The 17,388-nt window shown below is 49.6% G+C and overlaps 1 protein-coding gene across 6 annotated transcripts in view; it reads left to right on the forward strand.

Moving 5' to 3' along the window:
- The window catches only part of TBC1D22A (TBC1 domain family member 22A), a 297,090-nt gene that overhangs the window by 68,800 nt on the left and 210,902 nt on the right, over positions 1–17,388 (forward strand). For all 6 annotated transcript variants that reach the window (XM_059187298.1, XM_059187302.1, XM_059187299.1 and 3 more), the window contains one exon: positions 15,250–15,320. In XM_059187298.1, the coding sequence (XP_059043281.1) occupies positions 15,250–15,320 (71 nt within the window). The remainder of the gene's footprint in view (positions 1–15,249; positions 15,321–17,388) is intronic.

Genomic DNA, 17,388 nt, shown 5'->3' on the forward strand with positions numbered 1-17,388 from the left:
TTGAGAATGGCTTCTGTCAGTTTGTGTAACACTCTCAAGGTTCGTCCTTGTGGTAGCAGGTGTCCTGCAGGTTGGTTTTTCTTTTTTGGAGAATAATAACCGCATTACCTGGATGGGCCACACTTTATTTGTCCGTGCATCACCTGGTGGATGTTGGGAGCATTTCCACGTTTTGGCTGTTAGAAACGCTGCTGCCACGAATGTTCCTGTACGTGGTTCTGTGTGGACGTGTTCTCGTTCCTCTTGGGGGCGCACCGGGGGTGGGGCTGCTGGGTCCTCTGGTGACTCTGTTTGCCTTGGAGGAGTTCCAGTTTTCCCACATGGTTCATTACAGCCGCCCGAGTGGCTGCGGTGTCGCATCGAACCATGGTTTTGGTTTCCCTGATGGCTGGCGATGTGAGCAGGTTTTTTCTTTCTCTTTTCCAAATTAAAAAAATATATATATAGTTAATATACAGTGTAGTATTGGTTTCAGGTGGAGAATTCAGTGACTCAGCACTTACACAAGTGCCTTCCTTCATGCCCTCCCCTTCCAGCCCCCCCCAGTTCGTTCTCTTCAGTTAAGGGTCTCTGATGGCTTTTTCCTTCCTCTGTGTTCATCTGTGTTCTTTCTTAAATTCCACATATGAGTGAAGTCGGATGATAATTGTCTTTCTCTGACGGACTTATTGCAGTCAGCATAGTGCATTCTGGCTCCCTCCGCGTCGTTGTAAATGGCAAAATTTCAGTCCCTTTGATGGCTGAGTAATACTCCAGTGTGTGTGTGTGTGTGTGTGTGTGTACACACACTGCATCTTCTTTTTCCGTTCATCTGTCAGTGAACATTGGCTGTACGTGGTTTGACTTTGTTGGTCATGCTGCTGTAAACATCGGTGTGCAGGCGCCTCTAGAATCAGGATTTTTATATCCTCTGCATAAGTCCCGAGTAGCGCGTTGGCTGGTTGTAGGGCAGCTCTCCTTTAACTGCCCGAGGGGCCTCCATCCCGTTCTCCACGGCGGCTGCGCAGTTTGCATTCCCACCAACAGTGCAACGAGAAACACACTTAACCAGACTTAACTGTCAAACTTTCTCCGCATCCTCGCCAACATCTGTTGTTTCTTGTGTTGTTGCTTTTAGCCGTTCTGACAGGTGTGGGGTGGCATCTCATTGTGGTTTTGATTTGCATGTCCCTGATGGCTAGTGATGTCACGCAACTTCTCACGTGTCTATTAGCCATCTGGATGTCTCCTTTGGAAAAATGTCTTTGTGTCTTCTGCCCATTTCCAAACTGGATTATTTGTTTTTTTGGGGTGTTGAGTTCGATAAGTGCTTTACAGATTTTGGACACTAGCCTTTTCTCAGAAACGTCAGCTGCGATATGTTCTCCTGTTCCGTGGGCTGCCTTTCAGTTTGTTGACTGCTTCCTTTGGCACATGCAGAAGCTTTTATCTGGGTGAGGTTCCCATAGTTCATTTTTGCTTGTTTCTCTAACTTCTGGTGACGTGTTGAGTAAGAAGTCATTATGGCCGAGGTCAGAGAGGTTGCTGCCTGTGTCTCCTCTAGGATTTTGATGGTTTCTTGTCTCACATTTAGGTCTTTCATCCATTTTGAATTTATTTTTGTGTCTGGTGTAAGATAGTGGTCCAGTTTCATTCTGCGTGTGGCCATCCACGTTTCCCTACACCATTTCTTGAAGAGACTGCCTTTATTCCCATTGGATATTCTTTCTGCTTTGTCGAAGATGACTTGACATCTAATGGGTCCATTCTGGGTTCCCTATTCTGTTCCGTTGATCTATGTGTCTCTTTTCATGCCAGCTTCGTACTGTCTTGATGACAGCAGCTTTGTAAGAGAGCTTGAAGTCCAGAATTGTGACGCCTCCGGCTTTGCTTCTCTCCTTCAGGATTGTTTTGGCTATTTGGGGTTTTTGGTGGCTCCATACAGATTTGGGGATTGTTTCTGTTCCAGCTCTTTGAAACCTGCTGGTGGTATGTTGATAGGGGCTGGATTACATGTGTAGTTTGCTTTGGATAGTATAGACATTTTAACAATGTTTGTTCTCCCAATCCATGAACCATGGACTGTTTTTCCATTTCTTTTTGTCCTCTTTAGTTTCTTTCGGAAGTGTCCTGGAGTTTTAGAGTACAGATCTCCTAGCTCTCTGGTTAGGTTTACTCCTAGTTGTCTTGTGGTTTTCCGTGCAGTCGTAAATGGGGTTGACCCCTCAATTTCTCTTTCTGCAATCGCGTTGTTGGTGCCTAGAAATGCAACAGATTCCTGCACATTGATCTTATATCCTGCACCTTTGCTGAATTTGTGTATCAGTTCTGATTATTTTTTGGTGGAGTCTTCTGGGTTTTCTACATAATACAGAGTATTAGGTCATCTGCGAATAGTGAAAGTTTGACTTGTTCCCTGTCAATTCGGATGCCTTTTATTTCTTTCTGTTGTCTGACTGCTGGGGCCAGTCCTGTGTCAAATAGTCGTGGTGAGAGTGGACATCCTCGTGCTCCTGACCAGAGGGGGAGGCTCTCAGGTTTTCCCCGTCGAGGACGAAATTAGCTGCGGGTCCTTCGTATATGGATGGCCTTTACGACGCTGGGGTATGTTCCCTCTACACCTACTTTGTTGAGCATTTTTGTCAAGAAAGGATGCGGTATTTTGTCACACGTGAGCATCTCTTCATGCTTGTTGGCTGTTAGTGTATACTCTGGGAAGAAATAATCTATTAAATATTTTGGTCTCTTTTTAATCAGGTTATATCTTTTTACTGATATCCAAGACTCTTAACATTGAATATTTGTTCCTTCTTGCCGGTCGCCTGGAGGATCAGGCTGGAGGAAGGGGCTGCATGGTAGCTGGCTGTAGGCTTGCAGGCTGTCCTGTGGCAGCCGCCCCCCTCTGCCCCCCACCGCCCCCAGCTCTGCCGCAGCCGTGTGCATCCCTGGTTTAGCCTCGCGGGGCCCGAGTCCCGTGGTACGCGTTTGCGATGAAGCAGTCACAGGCAAGCATATTGTTGGGGTCCTTGTAGGAAAGCCTCGAGCCAACCCGGATGCTTCTGCTGCTCATCTGCAGGAAGAGAACTTTCTCTTGCAGGAGAACCGCCGATAGTGAGGACGTGCTGAGCCGAGGACTGGGTTTGCCTTTGAGGGCCAGTGTGGCTGGGCAGCTGGTCTTGAACTTTGCAGATGGTAGGGTCAAGCAGAAGCAGGACATGCACCAGGGAGGAGGGGAGAGTTATTTTCCCGGCATGGCTGACAGAGTGACTTCTGCCTTGGTAGGATTTGTTTTCCCCACTGCGAATAAATTGGGTGTGTTCACTGAGGTAAATTATGAAAATGAGAGAAAGTAAGAGAAATGAAGAAAAGAATTCTACTTGTGATACACGCAGCTGTGTCACAACCAGCGAGACCAAGGAAACCGTAAACAGATGACAAGAAAAGCAGTGAGATTACCAGAATCCTTTTTGATGTCAAGACACACAGTACTGTACCGTGTTCCTTTTGGTTCTGACTTGGTCAGTGTCTTCTGGTAAATAAAATGCTTCCTGGAGATTTGTTCTGAAATCACTCGAGGGAGGAATCCTGTTCTGCCTAGGGAATGTGCTGGGGCACCTGTGAAGGAGAGAGGCATTATTTGCCCGTTTTAATCGTAGGAGTGTTTTGTGTGGCAGTAAATGGGGGTACGGAGTGTGGTTCTCACAGGGAAGGGGGTGGGAGTCTGTGGCTCCTTGTGGGGGTGCTGTGCTAGCCCAGGCCGCTCTCTTTGTGCAGGAGTACTTGAAAGCAAATAATACGCTTCTTTCTTAGAAATGTGTTTTCTCTCATTTCAGTGGCCTCAACTGTTAAACATAGTGCAGTTTCTAGAATAAAGAGCTTCTCTGTTTTAGTTTTTCAGTCCTTTTAAAACATTTATCTTTTGGGGGTTTTGCGGTGAGCGGCACAGCCAGAGTCTAGAATGCAGCCGGCGAAGCCGTGTGTTTCCTTGCCGGTGGCGTGCGGGTTCTTAGGTCTGTGAGCAAAGGAAATGGCCAGAGACCCCAGAGGGCCCCTACCTATCTTCTTCAGAACTCTCCGGATTGCAGGTACACTTTACCTCTTGATAGAAGAAAGTCCCAGAAGGGTTCTTTCCCAATACGCCAGTTCTGCAGATTCGTGCAGTTGAGCCGTGTGTTGTTACTGCCTGTCTACTCTGGAGGTGTGAGGGTTAGCCTCTTCTCCTTCCCTCACTGTTTCTCGGACATCGGCACTCACTGTGACTCAGGTTTATGACTGAGCCGGGAGGACCTGTGGCAAACTGTCTCTTGTAGCCCAAAGTTGTTAATCTGGGGGGCGAGGCCATGATTCCTGCCTGGGTGGGGGCTCTCACTGCCTCCTGTGCCTGGGAAGCAGGCCCCCCCAGCTCTTTCTGGGGGTTCTGGGCCGTGGTTAGCGCCCCCCCGCCCCGGTTCTGCTTGGCCTCTCCTCTGCCAGTGGTGGGCTTAGCTTTCCCCGTTCCGGGAAGCTCCGCCCCTCGCCGGCTTTCCATCGTTCTGAGTCTTCAGTCTTTCCAAGGCTTGTTGCTGCTGCTTGTCTGCTCTGCCTCCTCTTCCGTGCCTTGTCCTCGTTGGTCACCTTACTCCTTTACCGTCATGTTGCTGAGGTCTAGGGTGCGGGCAGAGGCAAATATAGGGAAATCTAACTCGGCTTCCAGGTGCCTCTCAAGCCGCAGCTCCCTGGGAGTCTTTCCCGATGTCACCCTTCTTTGCAGGAGAGGCCGTCGCTCCTTCGGCATCCCGTGTCAGCTTTATCATGTGGCACCCCTTCGCACGGGCATTGTTGATTTCTTCCTCTCTACTTGCCCTTGAGCTGCTGGAGGGTAGGGACTGGGTCTGATTGTGCCTTCCAAGGCCAGCCTGGCTCCCGGTTGGTGGTAAGCATCGGTCGATGTTCACTGAGTAAATAAATGTGTGTGACGGACTCCGAGGAGGGCCAGTGTTTAAGTGGCCGTCTTCCCAGAGGCATCTTACACAGAGTGGGTGCTCGATAAGCGTTGGTCAAGTGGGCTGATTTATGAGACTCTCCTGGACGGTGGCTTTTAGGAACAAGAAATGTGCTTGCTTTGCAGATCCTTTTGCTGGTGAGTGCTCAGCTTGGAGATTAGATTCCCACTTAAGCTTAAGTGACTGCAGCGTACATGCATTTCTTACTTTTATTCCAATTTGCCCCCAGTTTTATTGCTAGAAAAGATTTTTAAAAATCAGGATTAAAACCAGTTAGAAAGAACTTTGTGTTAGGAAAAAATAGCTTAAATTATGGTTTGATTTTTCTGTTATTCCTGGCTTTTCTGAAAAAGGTGCTTATAATTATGAGTTCTTTGCATGCACCATTTTGTGACAGATTTCTGGTTCAGTCTCAAATGTGATATTTTACATCCAATTAGGACGAATGAGTCCCAATTGCTTCATGGTTTGGGTTCACGTAGTGTGCTGAATAATTACATCAGTAAGCATGGCAGAAGCATCTTCCTGCGTTTGTGGAGTGTGTCACTGCTTACAAATGCTCTCCTGTGTATCGTCTCTGTTCCTGGTGAAAATTCTGTGACGTAAGTGAGACTGAGACTGTTTTTTTTTTTTTTTTTTTTTTTTTTTTTAACATCTTATTTATTTATTTGGCAGGCAGAGAGGCAGGCAGAGAGAGAGGGGAGGAAGGCTCCGTGCTGAGCAGAGAGCCCGATGCGGGGCCCGATCCCAGGACCCCGGGATCATGACCTAAGCCGAAGGCAGAGGCTTAACCCACTGAGCCACCCAGGCGCCCCGAGGCTGGTATTTTTAATTTGTTCTGTGTTCAGAGGAAGAAGTTGGAGCTCAGGAGATTAAGGGGCCTGTCTGAGGCCACACAGGTTCTTGCTGGCCCCCGAACCCAGGTCCATGGAGTCCACAACCTGTGTTTGTTCTTTTGTGCTTGTCTGCTCCCTCTCTGCTTCATCCAGTCCTCGGTGTGGGGGGAGGGCCTGCTGTGGCAGTTTTCCAAGTGGGAATTTTATTGAGAAGTAGACCCTTACAGAAGAGATTAAGATGGCATTATAATATTGGTGTTTTCATCGAAACTTTGCAAAATTTTAATTCTCAGAAAACAAGTTCTCTGTTGTGGAAGGAAGACGTGCTCTTTATTTCTCATTCGCTTTCTGCTTATTAAAGTTTTTCTTGCATTTCTAGTGATTTCACAACATGATTCCAAGAAATACAGGGATAGGAAGCTAAAAGGAAAGCCCAACACGAGCTTTAAACAGGAGCACTTGGGCAGTTGAACTAAAAGGGTGGAGAGAGTATGCCACGCAAGTACTGGTCATAAGAAAACTAATTTGTTTATAGTAATATAAGAAAAAGACATTCAGAAAGAGACAAAGAGGATATTTCATAATGGTGAAAGGTCCAGTTCATTGAGTAGATATATCTTTCCTAAAGGTATGTACTTAGTAATACAGCTTCATGATACATGAAGCAAAAATGGACAGAAATGAAGAGAGGAAGAGACACATTCACTATCACAGGCAGAAATTTTAGTACCTCTCCCTGGATAATTGATAGAATAGGTAAATTAAAGCATCAGAAAAGATGTAGAAGATATGAATCAGTAAAGATGTGAAAAATACTGCTGTCAACCAGCTGGATCCACTGATTTATCCACTACGTTTGGACATAGACCAACTGAAGAAAGCATATTCTTTTCAAGGACATGTGGCACATTCACTGGATAGACCATATACCTGCCCTGCCAAAACTAGTCATAATAAATATCAATGGACTGAAACAACACCATGGTCATCTGACCAGATGTTTTAATTTAGAAATCAGTGTAGCAATAAGATATCCAAGAAATCAGCAAGTATTTGGAAATTTGTCAGCGTACTTTGGAGTAACTCATGGATCAAAGAAATCACAAGAATCTATGTTGAATTGAGGGATAGTGACAATACCTTATGAAAACCTGTGTACTTTGGAGTAACTCATGGATCAAAGAAATCACAAGAATCTATGTTGAATTGAGGGATAGTGACAATACCTTATGAAAACCTGTGTGCTACTGGTAAAACAGTGCCTGGAGGAACATTTATGTGTTTAAATGCCTGTCTTTGAAAGAAATAAAGGCTTCAAATCAATGATCAAAGCTTCCACTTTAAGAAGCTAGGAAAAAAGGAAATTAAATGAAACCAAGTAAAAGAAGGGAAATAAAACAGGGGTGGAAATCAGTAAATTGGGAAATGGACAAACAGGAAGAAGAATCAAGAAAATCTGAAGTTCATTTTTTACAAAGATCAATAAAAGTTCTAGTTAGATTTGATCAATGGAAAGAAGAGAAGACACAAATTGCAACATCAGAAGTGAAAGAGGACACATCAGTATAGACCCTACAGATATTAAGAAGATACTAAGGGCACATTATTTGCAACTTTATCCCAGTAAATTCAAGAACTGACACAAAATGGACATATTCCTTGAAACACATGACCTAATAAAACTGATACCAGAAGAAAAGGAAAGCCTTAGTATGCCTACATCAATTAATTTTTTTTTTTAAAGATTTACTTATGTATTTTTGGAGGGAGAGAGAGAGTTTGCATGTTCATGAGAGTAGGGGAGGGGTAGAGAAAGAGAATCTCAAGCAGACTCCCCACTGAGTGCAGATCCCGATGTGGGGCTCAGTCTCAGAACCCTGAGATCATGACCTGAGCCAAACTCACAAGTCCAAGGCTTAACCTAGGTGCTCCCTAAAAAAATTTGTAACAAAAAAAACCCTTCAGGGGCGCCTAGGTGTCTCAGTCAGTTAGGCATCCGAATCTTGATTTTGGCTCAGGTCATGATCTCAGGGTCCTGAGATCAATCTTGACATAGGGCTCTACTCAGTGAAGAGTCTGCTTGAGCATTTCTCTCCCTCTCTGCTCATCCTCACTCTCTCAAGTAAATAAATAAGTCTTTAAAAAAAAAAAAAAAGAGGCTTTCACACGAGGAGAGTATCAGGGTTAGATGGTTTTCCTAATAAATTCTATCAAACATTTAAAGAAGAAATAATACCAATTCTCCAAAAGCTGTCTCAGAAAAAAGAGGAAGAGAAAACCCTTCTCAACTCATTTTGTTAAGGCTGCATAACCCTAATAGGAAAACGTTACAAAGACAGTGTGAGGAAAAGAAGCTAGAGACCAATATCCCGGATGAATGTAGACAAAAAATTTTTTAAAAATATGTTAGTTGACTTTTGCTTCAACCATGAATGATTAGTTGCCAAAGGAATTGCTCTTCTGTCGTGAGTAAGTAGAAACTTGGATCATGTATGTGAAACAGCTGTTGTCAGGCATCGTGTTTAGACAGTGCAGAGCTGTGGTCCCTGCGAGAAGGTGATACACAAGGGGGATTTCACATTCCCTGCATTTGTGCTTGGAAGCAGTTTCCAGGCTGCAGCCCAGGAAGGGAACAGAAACTGAGACAGACGGTACGGAGCCCGTGCTGGAGAGCAGAGTGTTCCTTCCAGAGACAGAGCCCACATAGCTGTGGGTGGGGGGGCTTCAAGTCCTTGGTGGAGTGCTGGCCGGCTTGTGAGTGAGGTGACAGTCCGTGAGGCAGGGGAGAGCGTCCCCAGAGCTCACAGAGGCGTGGCTGCTGGGTATTGCTGGCCATCGCTTGCTGCAGGAACTGGGAACTGGGAGTCGCTCTCTCTACCAGCTGAATGTGGGAGAAACCCTGTGTGCCCAGGACCTCAGTGCTCTGCAGGGGGCTAATGCCAGAGAAAGCAGCCTCCAGGAAAGAAGACCCAGCACTCGCTGCAGGAACTGTGGGCCAGAGCCTGGTGAACGAGGTGTACGGGGACTTGACGGAGAAAGCCCTTCTGCTCCAGTGTCCCTCTTCCACTCTGTACTGAAAAGGATGATATCATGCCAGGCGGCCAAGGAGAAGTATTTACAAGTCCCAGTTCCATGATTGCAGAGACAGTAAATCGATAACTGGCACACCTGGCATTCAATAATAATAAAAACCCCAGGCATGCAGTGAAACAGGGAAATACGATCTAGAATCAGAAGAAAAATGTGTTATTAACAACAGATAAGATGATGAACAACTTAATAAAAAGATGGGTAAAAGAGTTCAAGATAATCATCATAGAAGCTATAGAAATGGCCAGAAAGCACACAAAAATCTGTTTAACGCCAACATCATTAGTCATCTCAGAATTGGTAATTAAAATGATAATGAGATGCCTTATTAGAATGGCTAACATGAAGGACGGACAGCTCTGGATTTGGACCAGGATGTGGAGCAGTTGCAGCTTTTATACGTTACGGGTGGGAAGTGCAAAATGGCACAAGCATTCTGTAGGCCCGTGTGGCGGTGTTTTATAAAGGTAGATCTGTCTCTGTCCTATGACCAGCAGTTCTGCTCCTTCCTGTTTGCCTCGTAGACATGGAAACACAGACCCACACAACACAAGACCGCACGAGCCGTCGTAGCTGCTGCAGCATAGGAATGAGCGCTTGTGCACGACCCGGCTGTCCGTGGGTACGCAAGCCGGTGGGACGCGTGCCTGGCGTAGAGTCGTATTTGTGCTTGTAAGGAATGAGTCACTGGTACTTGCAGCATTATGACTCTGACATTTTTTGGGCACAAGAAGCAGGCTAGCAGCAGGTACATTCTGTCAGTACTACTTGTATGAATTTTAAGATCAGGCAAGGATAATCTGTGGTGATCGCTATCAGGAAGGAATTAACTTGGAGTGGGAGCAAAGAATTACAGAAAAGGGTAATAGAAATGTTCTGTTTCTTGTTTGTGGGGCTAAATTCTTTCATTGCCTATAAATTATATGTCAGTTAAAAAATATGAGCTCCCCCCCCCCCCAAGAAAACCGCATCTGCAGGTGTAGAGGAAGGAACCGCACGTTCTTCTCTCCAGCACTTACTGCCAGGCTGTGGCAAGGCTCTTCCTCAGGACATTAAAGCAGCAGAATCATGGCATCTGACCTGCAGGAACACCTAAGCCGCTTCTGGACGTGAGGTTGGTGCTCAGACACCGCACCGAACGGGGTGAGGTGGGCTGGCCCCAGGTGTTCCCGGCGCTCGCGGAAGAGGGCATTGGGAGAGGCCTGAGTTGCCAGGAAGGCTTCATAGATTCAGCAGAGGCTGAGCTGGGCCCGGCAGGTTGGGTGGATTTTGAAGAGTTGGAGGTTGAGTTGGAGACATCCCGGGAACTCTGCCTCTGTGGGAACATGGTGGGGTGTGCACTGGAAAGTACTGCTTCCGCGGCCCGCGAGCCGCTCTCTGCACCCTCCCCCAAGGCTGGCTGTGCTTCCAGGCTCCGGCGCGCATGTACAGAAGGACTCAGTGCGCGGCCTGGGGGGCTCCGTGGGCTGAGCGTCCGACTCTTGATTTCTGCTCAGGTCATGATCTCAGGGTCCTGAGACTGAGCCCCAGGTTCGGCTCCGTGCTCAGCACGGAGTCTGCTTGTCCCTCTCCCTCTGCCGGCTCCCCCGTACGCTCTTTCTTCTCTCTCGTAAATAAAATCTTTTTTATTTTATTTTATTTATTTATTTGAGAGAAGACAGTGAGAGAGAGCATGAGAGGCGAGAAGGTCAGAGGGAGAAGCAGACTCCCCATGGAGCTGGGAGCCCGATGTGGGACTCAATCCCGGGACTCCGGGACCGTGACCTGAGCCGAAGGCAGTTGCTTAACCAACTGAGCCACTCAGGCGCCCTCTCGTAAATAAAATCTTAAAAAAATACTCAGCGCACCTGCACTCTACTCTTGTTCATCTTCCCAGACTGATTTACTTACCCAGGAGAGCACCTGTTCTTCTCCGTGGCGGTGTTAGAGTCCAGCGTGCGGATGTAACGGTGTTTTAATCATCCCCTGTTAATGGACACTCGGACTGATTCTCGTTTTTCCTAAGACAAGGCTCAGATGAACACCCTGTGAGTCATCCCTTGCAGATGTCCCTGAGGAAGGGATTTCTTCAAGGGAAGCTGCTTCTCGGACGTTATCCACCTTTCCACATTAACCAACCAGGGGACACCAGGCGGCTTAGTCGGTTAGCCGTCTGACTTCTGGTTTTGGCTTAGGTCCTAATGTCAGGGTTAGAAGTTGAGCACTGTGTTGGGCTCCCTGCTGGTGTGGACCCACTTAAAATAGAAACAGAAGAAACAATTCGAGCGAGAAAAAGTTCTCTTCATATGCATTCTGATCAGACGGAGAGAGTAGGCTCGTCAGGACTAGGTATTGCTCATTTGAAACTGAATGTAATTTGTGATAGATTTTCTTGTTCTAATGATGTAGTTCTTTAATCACCGTTGAGAGTACGTGCCTATGAAGATGGGCATTTCTTAGGAATGGCTACATGTGTCAGCCATGCTTGGTTCCTCTTTTGTGAATTCTCCATTTTGTATAGATGGCTCATTCTTTTTTCTGTGTTCTTTCTGTATTAGTGATGTTCACGTTTTTGTATTGTACGTTGTGTGTATTTTTCAAGTCTGTCATATTTAAAAAGATTTTATTACTTATTTGAGAGAAATTTATTTATTTCAAGGGGGGAGAGGCAGAAAGGGAGGGAGAGAAGCAGGAGCCAGACGGACATAGGGCCTAGTCCCAGGACCCCGAGATTATGACCTGAGCCGAAGGCAGATGCTTAACTGACTGAGCCCCCCACGTGCCCCAAGTCTGTCATTTTTTTTTTTTTTTTTTTTTTTAAGTATTATGGTGGCTTTCACCATAGTCATTTCAAACTTTCATACAGTTTGTTAATCTTACCTGTAGTTCTCAGATACGTGATTTGCCGGGAAGGCCCTTCTCCCATCAGAAAATAGCAAAATACTCATCTGTGTTTTCTTGTGTTTTTTTTTTTTTTTTTTTTTTTTAAATTCACTTGACAGACAGAGACCACAAGTAGGCAGAGAGGCAGGCAGAGAGAGAAAGGGAAGCAGGCTCCCCGCTAAGCAGAGAGCCTAATGCAGGGCTCGATCCCAGGACCCTGAGATCACGACCCGAGCCGAAGGCAGCGGCTCTAACCCGCTGAGCCACCCAGGTGCCCCTTCTTGTGGTATTTTTATCTCTCCTTCATACACACACGTGTCCACGTGTCCACACGTGCACGCACACACGCACTGTTTAGGTCTTTGGGTCTTTACTCGCTTAGAAATAGTTTTCATGGGAAGACTCAGGGTCTGATTTCCTTTTCCGGAGACCCATGGTGTCCTGCTCGGACGGGCCCTCGATTTGAGAGGCGGTGGGACTCCTGCGTCGGTGCAGGTGGATGTGGCCGTTCGTCTGCGCCCCGAGCTCCCAACCTGGCCTCGCCCCCCAGGGCCGGGTTCTCCAGCGCTGCGGCCCTCACCGGCTTGCTTTGCAGGGGCCCGTCCTGTCCCGCACTCCTCCCCCAGTGTGACCGGCTGCTCTAGGCCTTTGATCTCCCAGAGGCACTTCGTGTCCCCTCGCCAGCTGCAGGACACACACGGTACGGCCCAGCGGCATCTCCCGGGCTTGGCGCCGGACAACGAGAGCTTCCGTGTGGTGGCGGACAGCTCGAGGTGTCCGGCCCGGTCCGGGGGCGGGTTTGGTTTCGGGTCCGCTGTGTGCGGCCGCCCTCCGAGCCGCTCTCCCTCTGCCCCAGGCTTCGGAAGTGGCCCATCAAGTGTCTGCTTGTGACCACGGGCCCCTCTGATCCCTTCTTCACCTGGTGGCCAGGGCTTCCTGTCCGGTGTCCCGTGGACTTGGGAATGTCCCATTCCGGTCCCCATTCCCACAGTAGTTTCTCCTCCTCTGTGGGTCTTTCCTCAGTGCGCATCTCCTCAGGGAAGGCTCCCCGGGCCGAATTTCCTTCCCACCTTCCCCGGCTTCTGTCCCGACGCCGTCCTGCACCGGCTCGCAGTTCTCTGCGCGCCCGATGCCCTCGGCCGCGCCCTGATCGCTGCCCTCGAAGTTCTCCTTAGTGTGGGGGGGCTTGGGGTTTCCTGTGTGTCTCCACGTCCCCGAGTAAAAGCTTCAGTTTGCTTTCTCTGGGAGTGTCCGTTTTTCCGTCAAGCTCAGGTCTGTAAGAGTTTGCTTGCTTTGCTGCTGGCGGGGCAGAGCTGTTGATTTGGGAACGTTCTGGTGTCTGCCGGTCCTGCCCAACTCAGCCCCCATCGCTGCCTCCCTGCCTGGGCTTCCTCCTCGGGCTGGGTGGGGGCTGGGTGGGCACAGCAGCCCCAGCCTCACGTCTGACCCTCACAACCCGTCGAGGGAGCAAGAGATTGTTGCCCCCGGAAGATTTCTGAAGAACGAGGAGGGGCTTTCTCCTCGGTGGCCCCCAGCTCCCCTGCTGTCTTCTCCGCAGCTCAGATCGGGTCCCAGGCCCATCACGGGGTCCCTCATGGGCGAGGGCGGGGCTCAGCTCTGCGGCAAGCCGTCCATTCCAGCTCCGGTGGCGCGTTCCGCTTCCCCTGGGCTGACCCCCCCTCAGTACCGGACTGTGGGGAGGGGTGGCGGGGTGGGCTGTCACTCTGTGCGACTGGGGTTCTGCTAGGAAGGTGGAGGGGCAGACAGGCCCCGGGGAGAGTCTACGCCGCACATCCAGCAGAACGGCCCCGTGACTTTCCCACCAGCCCAGCCGAGCACCCAGAGGTAACTAGGAGGTATCCTGACGGGCAGCTGTGCTTTCATTCCTGGAGTAAATCCCGTGGGCCCGTCTCTGAACATCTGCTTGTGCTTCGATATGCGTGGATCTCGTTTTAGACCTTTTGTCCGTATTTGTGAGTGAGACTTGTCTGGGTCACAGGAAGCTCTTTTAGTAATGGGAGTGACTACAGTGGAAAGATTCTGGGATGTGAAGGTCACTCAGTTCCTGGGCCGCTGTGGCCGTGTCACCTACCCTCTCTGAGGCTGCTCCTCAGTGACACGGCCGGGACAGCCCTGTTGGTCTCGGGCTGCCGTGGGGAGTACATAGCACCCGTGAAGGCAGCAGGTTCAGGCTGAGGCTGGCACAGACCCAGAGCTCCGTCCCGGACGGGCGTTCAGAGCGCTTGTTTGTGAGCTGCTTCTGGGAGGAGAGAGGGTCGGAGAATGCTAACAATGGAGATTTCTCCCGGCTTTCTTCCTGTAAACCGTAATCAGAAAACAGCCTGTGCAGGAGGAGAGGCCCTGGGAACATGACGGTAAACATTACATTATTGGTGTTCAGATATTAGGTTCCTGCTCTTCATAATATCCTCAGGGTGCGGGGGAAGATTCGCTGTTTTCCGAGATTCTGCTGTGAAGTGCGAGTTATTGCGGTTCCGTCCTCCGATTATTCTGAACTTATTTTACTGAGACTGTAGTAATTGGAAAAAGATTAGATGTCAGGACTTTGTATTTTGTTGATTATATTACCAAAGTCTCTTTAATCGTTTCTTTTATTCCTGGCATTAATCACGAGCTCCTGTTAGAAGTGCCTAATGGTGGATTCCTAACTTCAAGGAAAGAAGTAATTACTTCGGTGTCTGTGGGATTGACTGAGTGTTGATATACCTGCAAATTGAAACGTGTTCTCTAGCCGTTCGGGGCATCGGGCTGAGACACTGGGGAGGCACACAAGGTCTGCTGGACGGCAGGGGCCGGTCCCCTCACCACTGTGTCCGGGCTGAGCCCTCTGGTGCCCTCGGGTGGCTCCACACCGGCGGCTCTGAGCCCCTGTGCCCCTGGCCAGCCCTGCGCCACTGTGGGTACTTGTGGGGACACTGTATTAGTCTACCTGGAACCACATGGCGCAGCGTGAAGACAGGCGTATCTCCGTGACACAAGCTCTTCCAAAAGCAGCCCCGAGCGAAGCACCTCGTGTTCGCAAGCAGTGAGTGGTGAGGGGGAGACGAGGTGCAGGAGCAAGGGCGCACCGGGCAAGTGTTGGCTGCGGGGACAGGTGCTGGTGGGGGCAGTGGGAGGGAAGGAGGGGGTGTATGGAGGGGAGCCGTGCCCCGGGGCCTCAACTGCCCCAGGGAGGAGGGTATGCGGTGCCCTACCTGTCCCGTGGTGGCTCCGGGGACACTTGCTATGCATGTAGCCACTGCGCACTTCGTGTCACTTCAGTGTGGACACTTAGCTCCGCTGGGATGGAGGTCGCTTGGCGTCTCTGGCGTCCTGAGAGATGTAGGAGGAACCTGAAATCCTGAAACCCTCCTCACTCAGCCTCGCTCTGGTCTCCTTTACGAGGCCCCTGCCGCCGGAGCACTGACGGAGCGATCCAGGCCTCGTGGGGAGTTCGCTGTTCGTGAACCTTGTTTTCTTTGTCCCTTTCTTGTCCACAGAGGAATTGCGGAAGTTGAGCTGGTCCGGAATCCCGAAGCCGGTTCGTCCGATTACCTGGAAGCTGCTCTCAGTAAGTGTCCGGGGGCCTCCCCCAGCGCAGCCTGGCCCGAGTGTGGCCCTAACCCTCACCCCGTCTTTGCGGCCGGGATCTGGGCCTTTGCCTGAGCTCAGGTGACATTCCCCAGTCTTTGCTTCATTTCAGGCTTGGTTTGACAAGGCTGGCAGAAAAGGAGGGTAAGTAATCATTTGTGACAGCTGTATTCTTTCTCTCTGGTTTTATTATTCTAAAATCTTCGTAATATTTTCAAACCTGTGATAGAGAAAGGATCCATCTTAAAGACTTTTTTAATTCTTAGGAATCCATCACAGTGAAGTATGTTTGACCAGTTTTTTGGTTGTTTAATGTACTTTAGTAGGGATGTAAGGGGAGAAATGGGTACTTAAGTGTCTGTGTTTCCATGATGGAGGCTGGGGTTCCGGCTCCTTACTCGGCTCTAAACTGCCCGACTGTGGACACGGCTGGAGAAGGCCCGGTGGGCGGCTGGGGTGGCCGTGGTCTTCACTCGGGTTAGTACCGGAAGTGAGCTTGGCCCTGCTGAAAACTTGGGAGTAGTTTATAGACAGCATTCTTCTCTTTTCTTTTTTAAATCATTTTTGGAGCTAAATCAGTAGGGAACTCGAAGTGTTTACTCTGAATTGGGTCTGACTTCCAGTATTTAAAAGACTTTCTTGCTAATGAGTCTTAATAAATTTGCAGCTTAGTATCTCATAATCCTAAATGCAGATGCCTCTCAACAGTGAATATTTATTGATTAAATATTCTCTTGCAATTAAAATTAGACCTGCTGCAATTGCTTATTTTACAATTGCTTTCTGTTTGGTGTCTGTTATTTTAAGTATTCATATCTACTTTTCCAAATGTCCTCTACAATAGCTTACAAGCTTTTTTGGTAGAGCTGTGGGAAGTTTCGGCGATAATTTGTTTAAGAGCTTACAGTGCAGTTTTGTGTGTATCTGGGTTGTGCTGCCTCTGGGTGGGAAGCCTTCACGAATGGTTCTGTCCCGTTCCTTTCCTTCGGCTCTCAGTCTGTCTGCCTTGTCCTTGAGCTTCCCTGTGTGCGATGCCCAGTGGCCAGCTGGGCAAGCGTGTGACCTGGGATTCAGTGGGCAGGGGAGCGGAACGGGGAGGAGACGGACGCTCTGCTCTGTTGGTCTGAATGGGAGGGCGGGTGCGGTGGGCAGCGTCTGTCAGGAGTGTTGGGGATGCAAGGGAAGGGACGTCTGGGCGTCTCGGGCACGTGTGTTCGTGTAACCCGTTAACTGCAGGGGCCCCTTGCCCCGAGACAGAGGGGAATCAGATCCCAGGCATCCCTGTTAAGAGGGGCTGGGGCAGGTCAGGGCTGCCGTATGGGCTGGGATGACAGGCTTGGATGACGGTGGTGGGGGGGGATGCACGGGGCACCGGAGGGGAGCAAGGGTGGCCGCTGAGCAGGGGCGTGCGTGCCGAGGCTGAGCTTCCCCTTTGCGGGGTCTGCAGGTGTGACAAGGTGGGAGGCTGGGGACCGGGAAGGACAGAGATGAACTCGTCTGTTCTGGCCTCTTTTAGGCTTGGGTTGATGGATGAGTTAAAGGGAAGTACTGGGGCCCATGAGCAAAAAACCTGTCTTTCCAGAGTGGCCCGGGGGCAGGAGGGTGTCACCAAGAAAGGGAGTCGCGGTTCCGGGCAGTGCAGACTCCTGTGGATGGCAGGCCAGGCTTCTCGGGGAAGGGGGGGTGCTTCTGGAGCATCTCGAAGGATGCGTCGGTGTCGTTGGGTCGGGGAGATGGGGGAGGGCGTTCAGCCTGTGGGATGCAGCTGGGGTTGGATGGGCAGGAGCCGGGGTGAGCTGGCCTCCAGGTGGCAGACGGACTGCTTAGATTAGGGCGGGGGTGGGGAACTGGGGGTGGCTAGAGACAGGAGCAGGTCAGGACGTGAAGGGCTTCAGTGAGGGGCCAGGAGGCTGTTTCTGGAGTGGGAGAGCCGGGACCCTCTTGGAAGGTCTTTTGGCTGGTGCCTTCATTCATTTGATCAGCATTTCTCCAGCACGTTCTGTGTCTCTGGCACTGTGTCTGGTGCTGTGAGAGAAGAAGGAAAGAGG

The sequence above is a fragment of the Mustela lutreola genome, chromosome 8 (assembly GCF_030435805.1).
Source record: "Mustela lutreola isolate mMusLut2 chromosome 8, mMusLut2.pri, whole genome shotgun sequence".
Lineage (NCBI taxonomy): Eukaryota > Metazoa > Chordata > Mammalia > Carnivora > Mustelidae > Mustela > Mustela lutreola.